Source organism: Castor canadensis, chromosome 14, assembly GCF_047511655.1.
Source record: "Castor canadensis chromosome 14, mCasCan1.hap1v2, whole genome shotgun sequence".
Lineage (NCBI taxonomy): Eukaryota > Metazoa > Chordata > Mammalia > Rodentia > Castoridae > Castor > Castor canadensis.
In genome coordinates this window covers 9,334,572-9,354,314 of record NC_133399.1, presented here as the reverse complement: position 1 = coordinate 9,354,314, position 19,743 = coordinate 9,334,572, and the positions used below count along the sequence as shown (strand labels likewise).

At 54.0% G+C, this 19,743-nt stretch overlaps 2 protein-coding genes across 5 annotated transcripts in view; both read left to right on the top strand.

The window, feature by feature from the left end:
• The window catches only part of LOC109692419 (zinc finger protein 20-like), an 85,841-nt gene extending 80,678 nt beyond the window's left edge, over positions 1-5,163 (top strand). For 2 of the 3 annotated variants that reach the window (XM_074053388.1, XM_074053387.1), the window contains exon 5: positions 5,023-5,161. In XM_074053388.1, the coding sequence (XP_073909489.1) occupies positions 5,023-5,039 (17 nt within the window). In that variant the 3' untranslated portion in view covers positions 5,040-5,161. Of the gene's footprint in view, positions 1-5,022 lie in introns of all 3 variants that reach the window. The other variant, XM_074053386.1, reaches the window with a different exon arrangement.
• Positions 5,164-11,279: 6,116 nt separating this feature from the next.
• On the top strand, positions 11,280-18,552 carry Ushbp1 (USH1 protein network component harmonin binding protein 1). 2 transcript variants are annotated; one of them, XM_020174331.2, is made up of 13 exons: positions 11,280-11,494; positions 11,851-11,923; positions 12,011-12,159; positions 12,585-13,017; positions 14,024-14,149; positions 14,265-14,398; positions 14,753-14,893; positions 15,129-15,293; positions 15,744-15,993; positions 16,441-16,665; positions 17,290-17,384; positions 17,536-17,658; positions 17,945-18,552. In XM_020174331.2, the coding sequence occupies exons 1-13, from the start codon at positions 11,280-11,282 to the stop codon at positions 18,120-18,122; spliced, it is 2,307 nt and encodes a 768-aa protein (XP_020029920.2). In that variant the 3' UTR covers positions 18,123-18,552. The 2 variants fall into 2 exon arrangements, with proteins under 2 accessions (XP_020029920.2, XP_020029839.2); XM_020174250.2 differs by having other exon boundaries at positions 11,413-11,472.
• Positions 18,553-19,743: the final 1,191 nt, after the last annotated feature.

The following is a 19,743-nucleotide window of genomic DNA, read 5'->3' as shown; positions in this document are numbered from 1 at the left end:
TGGAGTGGCTCAAGGTGAAGGCCCTGAGTTCCAGCCCCAGTACTGCAAAACAAAACAAAAACCTGTTAAATCTTTACTAGATTTGGAAAAGCAGTTTTTGTTGATGAATTAAATATGTGTGTGTGTGTTTGTTTTGCGGTGCTGTCAGGACTCAAGTGGGAACTGCCTTTGGGGCTGTGTTTGACCTGTTGCTTTCAGGAGCACAGGTAGCAGGACAGGAGAGGACAAGGAGCTGGGGAAGGGGGATCAGGAGGGACAAGACCCCGGAATGGGAGGCAGGGTGGTAGGGGTCACAGCACAGGTAAAGTGGGGGCTCCCCACAGTCATGTGTCTAGGGTTCATGCAACTTTTTGTGTTTTTTTTAAACGGTGGTTTCTGTCAATGGCTGTTTTATGAGCAAGCATGAATGCAGCATATAGGGCGGCTGGGCGTGGCTCTGGCAGAGCACCTGCCTAGTACCTCGGCCCTGAGTTCAAATCCCAGTACTGCCAGTGACTAAAACAACCCAGGGGTGTTGTATCTTGAATTCATGGCCTTCCCTTGTCTTAAGTCATAGATCAGTAGCTGTGCACTTGTGGAAAATGACAAATGCCTGAAATAGTATGTTGGATGGTTGCTTGGTTCCTTGCCTGGTTTTCTCTACACATTTCCTCCACATTGTATTCGGATTTGAAGTCTTAAGAGCTAATTGCGATATTGAGTTAATTTCTTCCTCAAAAAAAAAATTACTACGTTTTTCTATTTCCCTGGTCAGAAGGGCAGGGGAGAGAAGCTAGATAGCGCCCTCGCCCTGTGGTGTGAGTTTCCTTGCATCCATTTACCTTGAGTTAAAAACAAGTCTTGCTCTATAAAATGTAGTGTGTTTTAAACCATTTTGTCTTTGGAAAAAGATGATTTTATTGTTAATTATCGTTGCTGCTGTACTTTCCTAAGAAAGATTGTTTATTTTTCTTTATTTTTATTGGTGGTGCAGGGTTTGAACTCAGGACCTCGTGCTTGCTAGGCACATGCTTCACCACTTGAGCCACTTTGCCAGTCCTGTTTTTTGTGAGGTATTTTCGAGATAGGGTGTTTGAGAACCGTTTGCCTGGGTTGGCCTCAAACCTGGATCCTCCTGATCTCTGCCTCCTGAGTAGCTAGGATTATTGGTGTGAGCCACTGGTGCCGGCTGGGAAGATTTTTACTGGCTGTTTGAGACTTGAATCATTCTTAGAATGGGAGCGTGAAAGAACAGCCCTTGTTGTCTGAAAAAGAACTGGAAGCTGTTAGCATTCTTCAGAGAGCAGACAAGCCTGTCCAAAGGCATAGCATTGGGTGAAGTTCTTAAACCTTGTAAAAGTGTTGATGTGAAGACACCTAAACTAGGTGATGAACAGCTAGAGAATCTAGAGGATGAGGTTCTGACCTGGCAGAAATTAAAGCACCTGAACATTCAGTGGCATAGTAAGTGCCATTTGACGGCTTCAGTCACAAGCCACCGATCTCTGTGGTTAAGTGCTGGCTGGTGGATCACGGGGTCCCGTCCTGGCATAGTTGGTGATCGAAGGTGCCAGTCCAGGAGTTACAGCAAAGCACGCACAAGGTTTATTGGCAGGCAGCAAACCCTCCCAGCTCTGGAGGGCTTAGGAAAGCTCAAGCCGCAGCATAGCTGGAGTCTAGGAGTGATAGAAGGCTCTGCGTGGCTTAAGTTCACCTAGTCTCCCTTACAACTATGTGTGATTGACACCAGGTCAGCTTCTCAATGAACTTGGCCCCTGTACATCCTTCTCCTCATCAAATGGGGCACTCCAAGAAGGTCTGCTCAGCTCGCCCTGGCCTTAGGGCCCACTTCCCACATTGTGCAGCTGCGTTCTGTTATTTTGCTGAGGGAATTGTGATTTTTCTCAGAAGCCTCGTTTCCCATGTCTTTTTTTCCTTTTCTTTTTTGCAGTGCTGGGGCTTGAACTCAGGGCCTACACATTGAGCCACCACTCCAGCCGTTTTTTGTGATAGGTGTTTTGAAATGGGGGTCTCGTGAACTATTTGCCCGGGCTGGCTTCGAACCATGATCCTCCTGATCTCTGCCTCTTGAGTAGCTGGGATTATAGGTGTGAGCCACCGGTACCCAGCAGTGTTTTTCTTTTGCAACTGTAACTTTGAGTTATGCTAATATAAAATTAGTTTTTATTCATTGAGCGTATTATGTGATCACTTAAAATAGAAAGGAAAAATAATTTTCACTTTAAAATAATTGTGAGTAGAGAGCCACCGTTTGGAATGTAGCTTCTTTGTTTTTGTAGGCCACTGGTAAGGAAAATTTAGTCCTAAAATTTCTAGCTTGAACAGTGAGATGGTGAAACTAGAAGAACAAATTGCTCTTTTAAAAGAGGAAAGTAAAGAGTTTTTTTTCCTTTTTTTTTTGGTGGAACTGGAATTTGAACTCAGGACTTTGCATTTGCAAAGCAGGAGCTCTACCACTTCAGCCACACCTCTAGTCCATTTTGCTCGGGTAATTTTGGAGATGAAGTCTTGGGAACTATTTTCCAGGGTTGGCCTCGAACCATGACCCTCCCAATCTCAGCCTCCCAAGTAGCTGGGATTACAGGTGGGAGCAACTGGCACCTGGAATAAGTGGAGTTTTGATCAGCAGATTCCTAAACAGGATTACTATACAGCAAGTCAAGAGTTGATTTTAAATCAATTGGAAAGCAAAAGGCGTCATTTGACTACTACAGTTGTCATATGGAATTGAGTTGAAGACGTATTGGAATGCATACCAGCAACTTGAAAATTTGGTTCAAGACCTTAGTGGAAGGAGCATGGTCCTCTCCCAGCGATTAGAAATGTCAACAGAGCCCAGCGCAGGGGGCTCACGCCTGTAATCCCAGCTGCTTGGGAGGCTGAGAACAGGAGGATTGAGGTTTGAGGCCAGCCTGGGCAAATAATCTTAGATACCCCATCTCCAAAATAACCAGAGCAAAGTAGACTGGAGGTGTGGCTCAAGCAGTAGAGCTCCTGCTTTGCAAGCACAAAGCCCTGAGTTCAAACCCCAGTCCCACCAAAAACAAAAAAGAGAAACAGCAACAGATCCATTAGTCTCTCAGCAGACAAATCCAAGGAATACCATTAGCACCAAAGACGATTCTACTCAGGTGCCCATGTTTCGCTGCCCCCTCGGCAATCTCGGTCTTGTTTGGTGACATATTGGACAGAGTTTGAACTGAAACTGTGTACTCCAGCTTTGGCCTTTCTGTTCTCTTCTGCTTTTTCCTTTCCAAGTTTTTGCCTCCTTTCAACTCGTGTTAGATCTGACCTAGCCACTTCTGAGCTGAAGTCAATGGGTGGGAGGAACAAATAGAAGATTTCTCTCCCTGTCGGTACCATTATCTAAACACCGTAGTTTGGATTTAGGGAGTTTGAATGCAAGTTGGTGTAGTAGATATGCTGTGCACTGGCTGATGCATTTGGAAAAGGTAGCATTAGAAGGAGGAAAGACGCCATTTCTGTGCCTGGTCAGGTGAATCGCTGAGAGTGAGTGAGTGCTGTACAGTAGAAACGTTCGTTATGGCACTGTCCACGCCAGCTGCATGGAATCAGCTCAAGTGCCCATCAACAGATGAGTGCACAAAGAAGTTATGTTACAGCTGGGTGTGGTGACTCATGCCTGTAATCCCAGCCAGCTGCTTGGAAGACGGAAATTGGGAGGATCAAAGCTTGAGTTTGACTCCAGCGAAAAAACTAATGAGATCTCATCTCAGTCAGTAAGCCGGGCATGGGGGTAGACATCAATGATCCCAACTATGCAGGAGGCTGAAGGTAAAATGATCTCAACCTAAGGCCGGCACCAGGTGAAAATGTGAGACCCTGCCTGAAAAATAGAGAGAGAAAAGGACTGGTGCAGTGGCTCAAGTGGTAGAGCACTTGCCCAGCAAGTGTGAGGCCCTGAGTTCAAACCTCATTACTGCCCAAAAGAAGTAAAAAAGAAAAAAATCGTAATATGTACACAATGAAATTTTGTTATTAATTCATGAAGCAGAGTGAATGACGCCATTTGCAGGAAAATGGATGGAACTGGAGATTCGTGTTTAGTGAAATAAGCAATGCTCAGACAGGTACTGCATGTTTTTTAAGTGTACAATGACAAGTACAGTGGGGACTGTGGGGAGGGGGACAAGGGAAGGTGATAGGGACTGAATAAATTACATGCATAAGCATTGTATGTAACATGAAAATGGGATGAAACCCATTTTGTACAGTAAAAAGCAATAGTAATTTAAATTCCCTTTTTTTTTTTGCAGCACTAGGGTCTGGACTCGGGGCCTCACGCTTGCTAGGCAGGTGCTGTACCACTTGAGCCACTCTGCCAGACCTTTTTTGTAGAGGGTATTTTCAAGATAGAGGCTCAGGAACTATTTGCCTGGGCTGGCTTTGAACCGCAGTCCTCTTGATCTCTGCCTGCTGAGTAGCTGGGATTACAGGCATGCGGTGCCAACACCTGGCAGTTTTAGTTTTTCGCTTTCAATCCCTGCACAGTTCTGCAGAATACAGACAAGAAGTTGAGGTTCATTTGCCCTGGTTCCCACATAGCAGAGAATGCAGAGCTGGTCTCGGAACTCGAGATCACTGCTGCTGCTAGGCGGCGTCACCGAAGTACACTTTGAAGTTGGTTAAGACGAATTTTAGAATCAAAAGTGGAAAATTAAGAAAGTGAGAACTCAGATCAATTCTAAAAGAAGACGCTTGTTTGTTCATTTTCTTTTGTTTCTTTGAGACAGTGTCTCACTGGCTTTGAACTCACTCAGCCCCCAAAACTGGCTTTGAATTCTCAATCCTCCTACCTCAGCCTCCTGAGGGCTGGGATTACAGGTGTGAGCCATCACACCCAAATTCCTATATTTAGTTGAAATGGGTTCCCTTGCTTGATTTTGGTAGCATACAAATTAATCTCCTTCAGTTGTTGCTTAGCTTTCCTCACAAATGTAGGTTGGAATTTTCAAAGTTACCATACTAACTTGAGGATTTTTTTTTGTGTTTGCATTTTAGGCTTGATCAAGTTTTAGAGGAAGACAATATAATTATTTATGACCTATGGACACCTGGAGGAAGTGTATGAGAAATTTATCCCGGATACTTCTTTAGAACAAGATCAGTGGCAGTATCTACACCAGAACATCTTTCCTTTTTGTCCAGAATGAATAAGGGTACAGACGTGCTTTGTGGCAAGGAAAAAGTCAGCTTTTCCTTAGTGATCAGGTGGGTGTGTAATTGTAATTAAAAACGCCTTAAAAAAATGTGTCTGGGCCGGACGCTCGTAGCTCATGCCTGTAATCCCAGCTACTCTGAGACAGATCAGGAGGATGGAGGTTCAAAGCCAGCCAGGGCAAATAGTTCACGAGACCCTATCTCAAAAAAACCCTTCAACAGTCAGACCGGTGGAGTGGGTTAAGGCATAGGCCCTGAGTTCAAATCCCAGCATCGCAAAAACCAAACCCTGACTTGAAGGCACACACCTGTGGTCCCAGCTCCTCAGGAGGCAGAGCGCTTTGGCCTAACAAGCATGAGGGCCCGAGCTCAATCCCCAGTACTGCAAAAATAATAATGTTCACTATAAAATATTTCAATAAAATACGAACATGAGCGAGATCCTATCCCATCCCATGCCCTAATAGAAACTTTGTTTTCATATTCTAATTTTTGTTCATATGTAAATATATTTTTCAGGTAGTTTGATTGTTGTACACAGAGTTAAAAAATTTTTAAACATTTTCAGACCCCATAAGAGGGTACTGATATTGTGGGAAAAAGAAATAAAACCAACTTGTAATATTTATTTATTCTTTTTTTTTTTTTTTGCGGTACAGGGCCTTCACCTTTAGCCACTCTGCCAGCCCTATTTTTGTGAAGGGTTTTTCCAGATAGGGTCTCACGAACTATTGGCCCAGGCTGGCTTCGAACCATACTCCTCCTGATCTCTGCCTCCTGAGTAGCTAAAATGACAGGTGTGAGCCACCAGCGCCCAGCTCACCCTGCCTTTTTTGACTCATCTTCACAAATAAAGTAAAAAATACTGCCCGTACGTCCTTCCTCTGTGTACATTCATTTACTGACATGCACTCCTTAAAAAAGTAATACTTGGGCCTGGTGGAGTGGCTCAAGTGGTAGAGCGCCTGCCTAGCAAGCACAAGGCCCTGAGTTCAAACCCCAATGCCACCAAAAAAGAAGTACTGCTGTAGATTAGGATGTAGCTCGGTGGTGAGCACTTGCCAAGCATGGCAAGGCCCTGGGTCCCATCCCCAGCACCACAGAAAAAGTAGTTGTCTGTGAAATCATGACAATGATGGCTTCAGCCATCATTCTTGAACTCGTCCACTGGAACCAGCAGGGAGCCTGTGGAAAGCAGATTTGACTCTGTCTGGAAGATGAGTGACTTAGTCTGGATGGAGTGAGGTGCAGGGGTTCCACAGTCACAAGTGTCCAGGTGACCCTGATGCTTGTGGAGCACACTGAGAAGCTGGGGGACAGTGCAGAGGTGGAGCTGCAGGTTTCCAAGAGCACAGTGCACGAGTGACAGCCACAGAACCTTGTCACTGCACTGCTTTCAGTGCCTGGCAGCCAGGAAGACACACTGATGAATGCAAGGGCCCAGCACATTCTGCAGATCGAGCAGATGTGTGTAAGTCTCGCTGGCTTTTGTTGAATGTTACATGTAACTCTATCTTGTAAGACAGTGTGAGAGCCCGGCGCTGGTGGCTCAGGCCTGTAATCCCAGCTACTCAGGAGGCAGAGATCATGAGGATCATGGTTCAAAGCCAACCCAGGCAAATAGTTCGTGAGACCCTGTCTTGAAAAACCCATCACAAAAAAAGCTGGTGGAGTGGCTCAAGATGTAGGCCCTGAGTTCAAGCCCCAGTATGGCAAAAAAAAAAAAAAAAAAAAGAAAGAAAGAAAGAAAGAAAAAATGACAGTGTGAGAAAAAAATGGGGGATTTTGGTTGAGGTAATTCTTTTACGTTTTAGCAAGGATTTTAGTGTAACAGGATAAAGTAGGGAGAAATGGGGCCAAAAAAGGGGAGAAGCATTTTCTACTCCCACACAGGAAGTGGGAGTCAAGACTTGGGTAATAATTTTTTCCTGGACTTCAAGACTTTCTCATATTTAGGCCTGGAGTAAAGAGCACCAAGGCTAGAGTGAAATGTGACTAATTAAACTAAATAAACTCCGTGAGGAAGATGGCACTGATGCTGTGTGCAGAGTGTCTAATCCCTTGCCAGGCACCCGGTCGCACTCAGTCACTAAGACCTGCTGAATGTCTAGACACACACACCGTTTATGTAGCAAGTACTCTTTTTCTTCTTTTCCAGAAGATTAGCAGAGGTTTATTTAGTAAGGCAGGATAAAGCAGGGAGAAATAGGAAGGAACACATCCAGACAGGACTGGTGCCACATCTGTGACCCCAGCGTGTACAGGCAGAGGCAGCAGGATCGTGGGTTCAAGGCCAACCTGGGCTACATAGGGAGACCCTGCTTCTGAATAACTAAATACAAATGAAAATGTAAGCAAAATGACATGAGTGTAAAAGGGGGACTATTTTTGGAGGGGTGGTGGCAGCAGAAAAGGGAGGTAAGGGGGGGCGGCGAGTAAGATTGAAATGTGTTGTGTGCAGGTGTGAAAATGTAATGAAAACCATTGTTTCATACAAAAAAAATTGCAGTTTTGTGTAGACTTCTGTCAGATTTGTTTTTTAGGTGGGAGTGGGATTTGAACTCAGGGTTTGGCCCTTGCAAAGCAGATTCTCTACCACTTGAGCCACACCTGCAGTCCATTTGGGAGATGGGGTCTCATGAACTGTTTGCCCAGGCTGGCCTCAAATTTCCATCCTCCTGATTGCAGCCTCCCAAGAAGCTTAGATTACAGGTGTGAGCCACTGTGCCTGGCTTGTTAGAAAATTTTAATTGTGGCTTATTGCACAGATTGTGGGAAGTTACGAAATGATTTAGAGTCCTTGTAAATGATGTGTAAATTTGTAGCTTGCGGTAGGGATGAAGTTTTGAACTGAAAAGCATTTTTTATTTTCCTCTTTTAGGAGTGAGAAGCACTTTCATGGCGTTGAATCTCAGCGGAGTAAGTTGAATCATTGCCGTACCCGTATGCTTGCTGGTATGAAGGAAAAAAGGAAAACTTTGGTAACTAATAAATTCCATCACCAGGCGCTGGTGCTCACTCCTATAACCCTAGCTACTCAAGAGGCAGAGATCAGGAGGACTGTGGATCAAAGCCAGCCCAGGCAAATAGTTCAAGAGACCCCATCTCAAAAAATCCAATACACACACAAAAAAAAAGGCTGGTGGAGTGGCTCCAAGTGTAGGCTCTGTGTTCAAACCCAGGGCTGCTAAATAAATAAGTAAATAAATAGATAAAATGGAAAGAGAATTACATATATATATTTTTTTTCCTTTTTTGAAGATGTTGACCATCTCAAAGATGTGGGGAGTTTAGAAACCTAGTCAAAGATTAAGGGGTTGGAGGATTGGTTCAAGTGGTACAGCACCTGCCTAGCAAGCATGAGGCCCTGAGTTCAAACCCCAGTGCTGAACAAAACCCACAAATTGAAGCAGCTCGTCACTTCCTACCTCAGATGCTCCCTGAGCTAAGTGCCACGTGAGCTTACAGAGAATTCCATTAGGAACATTCCTTGCCTGTTAGGTTGAATGCCAACCTAAAAACTGCACGCTCTGGTGGTTTTTATGAATGTTTCCTAAGATGGGTATGCTCTGTGACAGAAAGCCCTGTTAATTTTTAGTAGACTCATTGAACAAAAATTTTCCCAGTTGTATTTATTTTACTTAATATTTTAAGCCAAGCACGGTAGGGCATGCCTGTAATCCTGGCACTCAGGAGGCTGAGGCAGAAGGATCACAAGTTTGAGGCCAGCCTGCGTTAATTTTTTAAAGTAAACTTTAATGTACTTGGAGAATTTTTACCAATAAATTTTGTTGCTATCAGCTTCTCGTCTGTGACTTGGGGTGAGCATTTCAGTTTTCTCAAAGTGGAAAATTCTGGCACTGCTTTCTTGGCTCATGGTAGCAAATTGTCTTAAGTTAGTGACATAACTCGATGTGTGTCCCACCTAGACCTCCACCTGCCCCACTCAGGGGCCGGCAGGGCGGGGTGCAAAGACAGCAGGACCCCAGTCAGGATGGGGTCATCAGATTTGTGTCCGTGAAGATCGAGGCTTGTCAAAAGTGAGGGAGAGCCGGGTGCCAGTGGCTCACGCCTGTAATCCCAGCTACTTGGGAGGCTGACGTGGGGAGGGTCACAGTTGGAGGCCAGCGTAGGCAGAAGGGAGACCCTGTTCCAAAAATGCCCCACACAGGAAAGGGCCTGGTAAGTGCGAGGCCATCGGAGCCCCTCAGCGACACAGGCAAGAGCGGGGCGTGCGGTCCCCGCCGCATCCGCGCTGCGAGGCCCCAGCCAGGCGGGCGGGGTGCGAGGTCCCGTCCCTCCCCACTCGTTCTTGCTGTGACGACCACGTCGCCCCTCTGCAGCCGGGTCGCCGGGAGCTCCTGTGCCCTAGCCTGCCTGCCCACGGGGACATGGGCCATGGGGCCACAGCCGGGACGCAGCGGCCCCTCTCTGCGCTCCCGACCTGGCCTCCTTGCCCCAGATGACGGCGACCTCCTGGGGGTGGCACGGTGGTGTAAACCCTGGCACGCGGCTGCTCGTGGGACGACAGTGACAGGCCTTGTGGCCGTAGAGGTCAGCGTGAGCAAAGAGAGCGGGTGCGCCCCACAGGACCCCAATTCAAGACGCCGCGGCACCCGCTGTCACCCTGAGCCCCAGGGCCGGAGGGGGAGGGGAAGCCAGCCCCAGCCCCTCCGTGCGCCACCAAGGGACCCCGCGGCCTTCGCGCTCCCTCCCGGTGACTGGTGACTGCTTTCCCCGGTGACAGGGGCAGGGATGCCCGGGAACTGGAGACCTGGCCGGCCAGGGGGCCGCAGTACCCCGCATGCGCGGCAGAGGGCGCGCTCGGGCCGCACGCTGATGTCCCGGTGGGAGCCGCGCTGCTGTCCCCGCGCCTGGCCAGCAGGGGGCGGCCGAGAGCCTCCCAGCGCCTGCGCGGGGCCCGCTCGGCGACAGCGCCCCCTAGTGGACAAGACCCCCGAAATGGGTGGAGGAGGGGCTCCAAGCCGGCTCCCACAAAGGCTGTCACGACAGTCACGACAAAGACACGAGACCCTGAAAGCTGTTAAAGCCCATCTGTGATCTCAGAACGCCACAGGCACAAGAACCCCCAAAAGCAGAATTGGGATTGGGCCCTGGCTCAAGTGGTAGAGCACCAGCCCAGCAGAGCAGCATTTCCTGAGTTCAAATCCCAGTACGATGAGCTGATCATGGAATCCAGTTTGTGGGGGTCTTTTGGGGGGTCGTCTTGTTTTGCAGGGCCTAATGCTTGAGCCATACCACCAGCCCTTGTGTTTGTGTTTTGTTTTGCAGATGGGGTCTTCCTAGGTAGCCAGGATGCCTCCGACTCTCAATCCCCCTACTGAGTAGCCAGGATTGCCAGCTTGTGCCACCACGCCCAGACCAAAGCACTGGGGTCAGTTCTCTCCCACCTCACCGGGCATGGTGGTGCACACACCTGTAATCCCAGCACTCACTCGGGAGGCACAGGCAGGAAGATGGTGATTTGCAGGCCAGTCTGAGCTACAAAAGAAGAAAACAGGTGTGCACTGGTGGCTCACACCTGTAATCCCAGCTACTGGGGAGTCCGAGATCTATTGGAAGGATCTCGGTTCAAGGCCCACCTGGGCAAATAGTTCTAGAGACCCCATCTCCAAAATATGCAGATCAAAATGGTCTGGAGGAGTGGCTTAAGTTGTAGAGTGCCTGCTGTGGAAGTGTGAAGCCCTGAGTTCAAACCCCAGTTCCACCCAAACAGCAAAAAAAAAGACACAGCTCCACAGAGGAGGCCATGTAAGCGAGTAGGGAGAGGGAGCCTTGAGCGTCAGGTGCAGGAGTTTGAAATGTCTGCCAGGGCACCGGGGAGCCATGGAGGCCCGACATGCAAAAACTCAAAAGCCTAAGGTCGCCAGAGCCAGCTCTGCCTGTGGCTGAGGTGACAGAGACCGGTGACCTGCAGGAGGAGGTTACAGGGGCCTCAGAAAAGCAGTGTCAGCCCTGGGGGACAGCGGGGACACTGTGGCTCTTGAACTATAAACCCCAAAGTCTGGAAGTGGAGCAGCCATGGGCGTGGGGGCTGCAACAAGGCCAGAGTGATATCTTGGGAGCCAGGCTTGCCAATGTGTGCGTGTGTCCCCAGCACACACAGGAAGCCTCCGTCCTGGAAGAGGAAAGGACACAATGACAAGTCACGTGACCAGGGGAGGGGGCTTCCTGTTTCCCGGCCCCTCCCAGGCCTTGGCCAGCTCAGGTCTGAGCAGGCAGTGGCCAGAGTGACCCCAGGAGTGCCAGGAGGCCCAGCCTCTGACCAAGGTGCCTCCAAAAGAACGGACAGGTGGACAGGGCTGGCTTAGGGCTTTTCGGTTTAGGGGGCCTGGGGAGGACAGGGGCTCCCGGGTCCCCATCCCTGTGCAGATGGGGAGGAAGGGGACCACTGGGTGTGGTGCTGCACGCCTGTAATCCCTGCACTCAGGAGGCAGAGACGGGAGGATTGAGAGTTCAAGGCCAGCCGGGGCTCAAAAAGAAGAAAAAGAAAGAAAAAGAGGGCCGAGAAGAAGGGAGAAGGGAGGGGACAAACTTGACAGGTAGTGACCTTCCTGTCAAGGGTGACATTCAAGTGTCAAGTCCAGCGCCCTTCCAGGGGACAGTCCTGTTTCCCAGGGGAGGAAATCAAGGCTGTCATTCATCCAGGGGACAAGGAAGGGCAGCAATGAGTGGCCGGGTCACACGGCCCCGCAGCCGGCGAGGGAGGCACCCTCCACCCGTAAGTGTCCCTGTCACCCCACCACACCTGCGCCGTGGGACACGACAGCCCTGCGTGGCTCAGCGCTGGCCCTGGGCCCTTCTGCAGGGAGAACTGGACCCGGTGGCTGAGAGCTCAGAGGAGGCGGAGGCGGCCAGTGGAGGCCCCAAGCCCGGGCCCGGGCCACCTCAGGGGGACCCCGGGTCACAGCTGCTGGGCGCCGTGGCGGAGGGCTGTGACCCAGGCCCAGAGAGCAGGTAAGATGCCCTCCGTCCAGCCCCGGTGCATCCCGCCATGTCCCTCTCCTGCTCACCCGCCTGCGGTGGCTCCCCACTGCCCTCCTCAGCCTACTTTTCCTGTCCCCTTCTTTCTCCTCTTTTTTTTAGGGTGACCCTGGGGTTTGAACTCGGGGTCTTCACCTTGAGCCACTCCGTCAGCCCTTTTCTGTGATGGCTTTTTTTTTTTTGAGATAGGGTCTCTTGGAACTATTTGCCCAGGCTGGCCTCGAACCTCGATCCTCCTGATCTCTGCCTCCTGAGTAGCTGGGATTACAGGCGTGACCACTGCACCCTGCCGTTCCCAGCTCCTGGCAGCTCACTCTGTTCCCTGAAACCCTGAGGTTCTGTCCCCAGGGTTCCTGCTGAGCGCCAGGTGGCTCAGGTTCCTGGGTTGGTTCTTCCAGGAGTGACAAGGAGGCTGATGAAGGTGGAGGACCGGCCTCAGCCCCAGAGGGACTCCAAGAGCCCGCTGTGGAAGCTCGGCAGGCCCTGGAGGCAGCGTCGCAGGATGGGGTGTCTGTCCCCTCTGGGACGGGGACCCCCAATGTGTTTCAGAGCCTCCAGGACGCTCTGAGCTCCCTGGAGGCGGCTGCTGCCGCCTGGCGCCTCCAGCCCCCGAGCTGGCCCGGGCCACTGGAGGCAGAAGGCAGACACGAGGGGCCACCAGATCCCTGTCCTGAGCAGGACAGGGCTGGAAGCCACCAGCAGGAGGTGGCCCGCCTCTCCGAGAGGAACTCCTGGCTGCGGCTGGCCCTGGGCAGCCGGGAGGACGAGCTGCTCCGCACACAGGCCTCCCTGCAGGCCGCCCGGGCCGAGAAGGAGACGCTGCAGAGAGACGTGAGTGGTCAGGGTCCTGCGCCACCTCCCAGGAGGCAAACCTGTGGGGAGCACTGGCTGCTGAGCCCAGCCGGTGAGCAAGGCAGACAAAGGTTCTTTGCAGCCTTCATGAAGGTGGTCAGGGAGCCCCACCGGATAAAGACCAGGAGGAGGCTGGTGTGACAGTGACAGAGTGAGCATCAGGACAGTGGGGGAGCTGAGGGCAGGGAGGTGACAGGGAACCACTGTACGTACAGTCCTTGGAACTGTGGCTCTGAGTGAGAGGGCTGCTCACCGGCGCCCTCTGGCGGCCATGTGAGGAACAGTCTGTGGAGGTGGGGGCAGAAGGTCCAGGGAGGTGACAGAAGGTGACAGATTCCCTGCCATGTTGAAAGGAGAGGTGACAGGTGTAAGCGTGGAGGCTACAGAGAGGCGCTCTACCGCTTGAGCCACAGCTCCACTCCATTTTGCCCTGGTTATTTTGGAGATGGGGTCTCTCCAACTATTTGCTGGGGCTGGCCTCGAACCTCGACCCTCCCGATCTCAGCCTCCCAAGAAGCTAGGATTACAGGCGTGAGCCAGTGGTGCCCGGGATTTCACGGTTTGCCTGTGTGTGAATATCTTCCTTGTTGGATTGTGGGTGTCCAGGCATGAAGGGCGGACTGTATGTCCTAGTCCGCAGCTCAGGGGTGAAATGTGACATTTGAAGCTGTGTGGCTAAACCACCAGGAGTGGTTGCACACGCCTGTAACCCCAGCACCTGGGAGGCGGAGGCAGAAGGCTCACCTGAGTTCAGGAGTTCAAGGCCAGCCTGGGGAGCACAGTGAGACCCTGTCTCAAAAAAGTAAAGTGAAATTATTTTCCCTCCCGTGGGGCCCATTTCTCTGGAAAGACAAAACCAGGTGTCTGGGGACAGAGCCAAGGTCGTGTCGTGAGGACCAGGGCTCTGGCTACTGCCCTGGCCTCGCAGAGGGAGGACGGTCATGCTTGGAGCCCCAGCCTGACCCCCCACCCCGTCCCCCTCTAGGTCCAGGAGCTCCAGGACACCCTGATGAGGCTGGAGTCCCCCCAGCCTCGTTGTCACAGCCAGGCAGGTGGCCTGGGCAGCGATTCCAGCAGCTCTGGGGCCGACGAGGAGCCCTGGGGGCCTCAGGTGGGCGGCCCCGCTGTCCCCAGCATCTGAGGGATGGGGTGGTATCCCACAGCGACTGGCCTGACCCCCGGCTCTCAATGACATTTGGGTAAATCAAGTCCCGTCTTCCTGGCAGGACTCCCCCTTGGCTCATCCCCTGCTCCGGCGTCTTGGGAACCATGCCAGCTCCCAGATCCTCGGGCCTCCGTCCGCACAGCCTCCCGCCCCCGATGCGCACGCCATGGCAGGCCACATGGAGCAGCTCCGGGGGTAAGAGCCACAAATGGACCGGGCTCGGGGGCGCACACCTGTAATCCCAGCTACTTGGGAACCAGAGATCAGGAGGATTGCGGTTCAGGGCCAGCCTGGGTAAATAGTTCTAGAGACCCCATCTCCAACATAACCAGAACACATGGACTGGAGGCGTGGCTCAAGGGGTAGAGCGCCTGCCTTGCAAGTGCAAAGCCCTGAGTTCAAATCCCAGTCCCACCACAAATGCTGAGCTCATAAGGGCACCGGTGTCTCCCCTGGCTGGGTTACACCTGGTGCTGGAGCAGTGGGGACAGGGGGAGCTGACGCCTGCTGGTGACCTCTCACTGGCCCTCTTTCCACCTTTGTGAGCAGGGACATGGAGAAGCTCAAATGTTTCAACCGCCTGCTGCTGACCGTGCTGCAGGGGTGCAAGGGCCACTGTGAGGGCCTCACCGTGCACCTGGGCCAGCGGGAGGCCGAGGCCACCGCACTGCGCCTGGCCCTGCAGTACAGGTGCGTCCACGCTGCATGTGACACTGGTGGCCGGGAGGGAATGGGCCGTCCAAGGATGGCCCCAGTCCACAGCAGGGGACCGGCCGTGGCACGGGGACACGGTCCCTCACCAGGGAAATCAGGATCACGCAGTTCCAGCCCGGGGTGCTGGGGGAGTCTGCAGGGGTGAGGGACGCAGGGTCACCCCACGCCAGCAAGATGGCGCCGGGTGACACAAAAGCTCAACGTCCCACAGTGAAGACTGCGAGGAGGCCTACGGGGCCCTGCTCGCCCTGCAGGAGGCCGACTCAAGAGCAGTGGACAAGGTCCCCAGCGATGACCTGCAGGTGGCCAAGAAGGAAGCCTGCAGGCTGCTGGCAGAAAAGGAGGCCACCATGGATGGAGGGACACCACGGCCAAGGTACCCCGGGAGCCCCAGGCACAGTGCTGGCCCTGCCCGGGGGACAGGGCTCCCACGGCTGGCCTCGTGTTGGGGTGGCCGTGCCCAGCAAAGTTGGCACTGAACTCGCTGTGGTCGGTGGCCTGTTGTGACTTGAGGAAGTTGTCACCATGGTTGGCAGCCATTGGGGTGGGTGTGGCTTGAGGATGGTGGCCTGGTGCTTGGTGGCACCCCACTGGGGGTGACAAGCTGGGTGATAGTGGCTATTGGGCTGGCACGGTGGCGTCCACCATGTCGACAAGAGCACGTGTCCTCTGAGTTGACCTGATGACGTCCGCCATGTTTGAAGGAACTTGGTCGTGTGACAGCCGACACAGAGCCCGTCACCATGGAAGGTGATGGACGCTGGGTGGTCAGGAAGTCAGTGTCACCGGCGTGTCACACGGGCCCATGTCCTCCTGTGTCCTGCAGCCCCGAGGGCAGCAGCGTGGATAAACCCACCCCACGGGAAGTGGCCGTCCAGCTCCGAGGCTTTGTGCGGCGTCTCCAGGGACGCAGGGCCCTGCTGAAGGTGCCCCCGGAGCCCGGCCCCGCCATGACGCCCAGGCTCACGGTGCCCCACGCGGAAGCCATGGTGCAGGCCATTCTGGACACCCAGCTTGGCCCCGCGCTGCCCCGGCTGGATAAGAAGCAGATACAACAGGACCTGGTGGCCACTCGGGTACAAATGGGCTGAGGTCACCATGTCTTTCCTGAAGTGACAAATCCTTTGGATGAGACTCAGAGGGATGTGGGTTGGAGATGGAGGCAAGGAAGAGTTCCACTGGACTGGAGGAAGGAGAACTGGAGTTGAGGTTCTGAGGGATGAATAGGAGTTTGACCTCTGGGATTCAGTTTATTAGATTTTTTTTGGCAGTGCTGGGGTTTGAACTCGGGGCCTCACGCTTGCTAGGCAGACACTCTACCATTTTGAGCCACTCTGCCAGGCCTTTTTTGTGTTTGGTAATTTTGAGATAGGGTCTCAGGAACTATTTGCGAGGCTGGCCTCGAAACTCCTGAGTGGCTGGGATTACAGACGTGAGCCGTGGGTGCACAGTGCATACCTTCAGGGCCTCAGTTTCCCCAGTGGTGGATTCTGGAGGCACAGGCTGTCCTCCCTGTCCCTCAGGAGGCCCTGGCTGACCTGACGCTGCAGCTGCAGCTGGTGCGGCGTGAGAAGCGGGGCCTGGAGCTGCGGGATGTGGCGCTCAGGGCCCAGGGCCCAGCCCATGTGCTGCTGCTGGAGCAGCTGCGCTGGGAACGGGCACAGCTCACGGCCACCAGAGCCACCAACAGCAGTGGCGGGGGCAGCAGCGAAGGCAGGAGCAGCGACGACGAGGAGGAGTGGCCCCAGGTGAGCTGCCCTGCCCCCACCCAGCTTGGTTTCCACTGCTGCCCAAAGAAGCAGGTCGAACCGGGTGCAGTGGGTTAAGCCTGTAATCCCAGCTACTCTGGAGGCTGAGATCTGGAGGATCCCAGTTAGAGGCTAGCCAGGGCAAAAAGTTAGTGAGACCCCATTTCAACCAATAAAGCCTTGTGTGGCGACAGGGTCTCGCTATGTAGCACAAGCTGGCCTCAAACTCTCAATCTCCTGGCTCCCTCTGCCTTGGGGCTGGGATTACAGGCATGCACACTTCATCCAGCTTTTCCAAGCTTTTGATCGCACCCCCTTGAATCACCTCTCCCATGTCCCAGACTTTGTACATGCTGCGCTCTGCCAGGAACACTAATCATGACTTTCTTGTACTCTTGAACTCAGCTACCACCTCTTCCAGGAAGTCCTCCTTGACTGTCTGCAGATGAAGCCCCCAGTTATTTCCTTTGACAGAGAATCATTTTACTCACGTCTGGGCATCTCAGCAGATCGAGGCCAGCGGGTGTGGCTGCCATTTGTCCAGGCAGCTTCAATGTCCAGCTTGGGCTGAGCACACACTAGACCTAATGTCACTCCCTCCTCCCACCCTCCTGCTTCCCTCAGGGTCCCCCTGCTGTTCTGGGTACCAACGAAGGCCAAACGGGCAGAGTGTGGGAGCCAGAGAAGTTATCCCAGGAACTGGCGATGTCACATAGCCGGTGTGTGCCTGGGGGAGGGCCGGCTGGGTGGCTGGGTGGGTGCTATGCGGGGCCCAGGTGTGCTCACTCAGAAGCACCAAGGGCAGGTGGGCCACAGGAGAGAAGGGGACAGCATTAGCCGTGACTGGCAGCCTCCTCTCCCCTGCGCCAGGTCCGAGGACCTGCAGCAGCAGCTGAGGTCTCTCCGGGAGCGACTGGAACAGGTGGCCCGGAAGGGACGAGCCAGGCGGGCTCAGAGCGCTGAGCTGAACAGAGACCTGTGCAAGGCTCACAGGTGAGGCCCCTAGACCTGGAATCGCCCCCTTGGCTCTCTGTGGGTCTCAGCTTCTCCCTGTGAGAGAGGCCCCAAGTTCAAACCCCAGTACTGCTCCCTAAAAAAAGAAAAAGAGGCACCAAGTTTAAACTGTCCCACCTGTCCCCTGGATGCCCACTCAGCCATGCTGAGACCCCCAGGAGGTCCCAGTCCTACAATGCTGGCCGCCTGGGAATGGGAGTCTGAGCCCCTGTCCTGGGTGGAGTTGGGGGCTGCCCCTGGCTCAGCGCCCCCTTTCCCCCCGCAGCTCCCTGGTCCTCGCCTTGCGTGGAGCCCACCGCAAGCAGGAGGCACAGTGTGGCAAGTTGGAGCAGCAGGTGGCACTTATGCAGGCCCGGCAGGCCGAGGAGCTGGCCAGGCTGGAAGCCACCGCTAGAGCCCTGGCCTCGTCCAGGCCACCCCAGCTGGGGGAGACCCTTCTGTAGGCCTGCGGGGATGATGCCCTTGGGTGTCCCCGGCGTGGTGGCTTTAGAAAAAGGCTCAGAGTCTTTGTCTAGGCAGAATGAACTTGATCTGTCACTGGGGCCAGGCCAAGGGCAGTGGAGACCTGGGGTCAGGGACAATTTTGGAGTCAGTGAGGCTGGATTTCTGCCTGTCCTCAGGAGGGGTCCTTGGGGACGGGGATCCAGGGAGAGGCTGGGTCAGGTCTGGCAGGTGCCATGACCCAGAAGGGACAAAGAGCGGTGGCCCCGGGTTAGAGGGGAGGGGGAGGAACACAGGTGACTTGGGGACTTGTATTTAAAGAAGGTGGAGGGGACCTGGGGGTGTCGCCCAGTGGCAGATGCGGGCTCAGGCTCTGCAAAGAAAAACCCTAAAACCCTAAAATAAAATAAAGTGTGAAATTCAAAGCCGTGCGAAGGATAGAGGGGTTCTTTGGACTTGGGGGGACCAGGGAGCCCCCTAGTCCGTGGGGAGCCTGCCTGGGCCGCCCCGTGCAGCCTGTGGGGGTGGGGCTGTGGGAGGTGGTTTTGCCAGTAGCAGACAGCCGATTAGCATATCATTTGCATAGGCCACGCCCCCTCGCCCGTCCACGGAGTGTCGGGGGGTAGCTGGGTTGGCAGAGGGGGGCAGCGGGGCTCGGATTAGTAGCCAGGTGTCCCCTCTTGGGCGGAAGCTGAAACCCAAGATGGGCCTTGGAAAGGTTTTGTCCCCAGCGGGGCGCGCGCTCCGGCCGCACCTGTGCAGGTGAGCGCTGGGTGGCTGTGGTCCCTGGGGACGCCACGCTTGGCGTTCACGCCAAGAAGGCGGAACTGGAAGGTGGGGGTAGTGGACAGTGTTCTCTGGGGGGCACTGGGGCTGGTGACTTGCAGTCCCCAAGCGCTGTCTCTGGACCGGGACTGACTTTGCAGAAAGAGGGAAACTGAGGCAGCCCACCTTGCAGGGGGAGGGGCGCGTCCAAGGAGCTAGCTTCTCCCTTGCTTTCTCTCTCCCTGCAAGAGTCGCAGAGTGACCTGAGCCCCCAGACCCATCAGGCTGCCGAGGGGGGTGGTGTCAAAGGAAGCCAAGGTCACCTGGAGGGGTGGAGCGGGGGCAGGTTCCCAGGCTGCCCGAGCCACGTCTGGCCATGTTCCCACCGGCGCCCCCGCGGCAGATGGGCCCAGGCCCCTTTGTCACCAGTCCGCGGCCGCCACAAGGTCAAAAGTCACCGCGGGGCCGCGGGCAGGGGTCAGGGGGGCGGGGCTGAGCTGCCCCCCTGCCATGGGCTCCACGGATCCGGGAGCTTCCTTCCCTCCCGCCGGAGCCCCCTCCCCCAGGTCCCTGCTCTCTCTCTGCTCAGCACCCCCCTTCCTGAGCCTCTTTCCATTCTAACCCCCCTTTTGGATCCTTTCTCTGAGACCCACACCCCGTGCCCCCCAACCAAGGATCCTGGCTGGTCCAGGCCAGGAGCACTAGGACCTCTGTTCTCACCCCAAATAACCAACCAGCGTCCCCACATTCCTATGAAGCCCCCAAACCAAAGTGTCCCCTCTGCTCCCTCCCCCAGCAGGGCTCCTATGGGGCGATGGGAAGAACCCACTCCAGGCAGACCTGCGGGAAGTCCTTTCC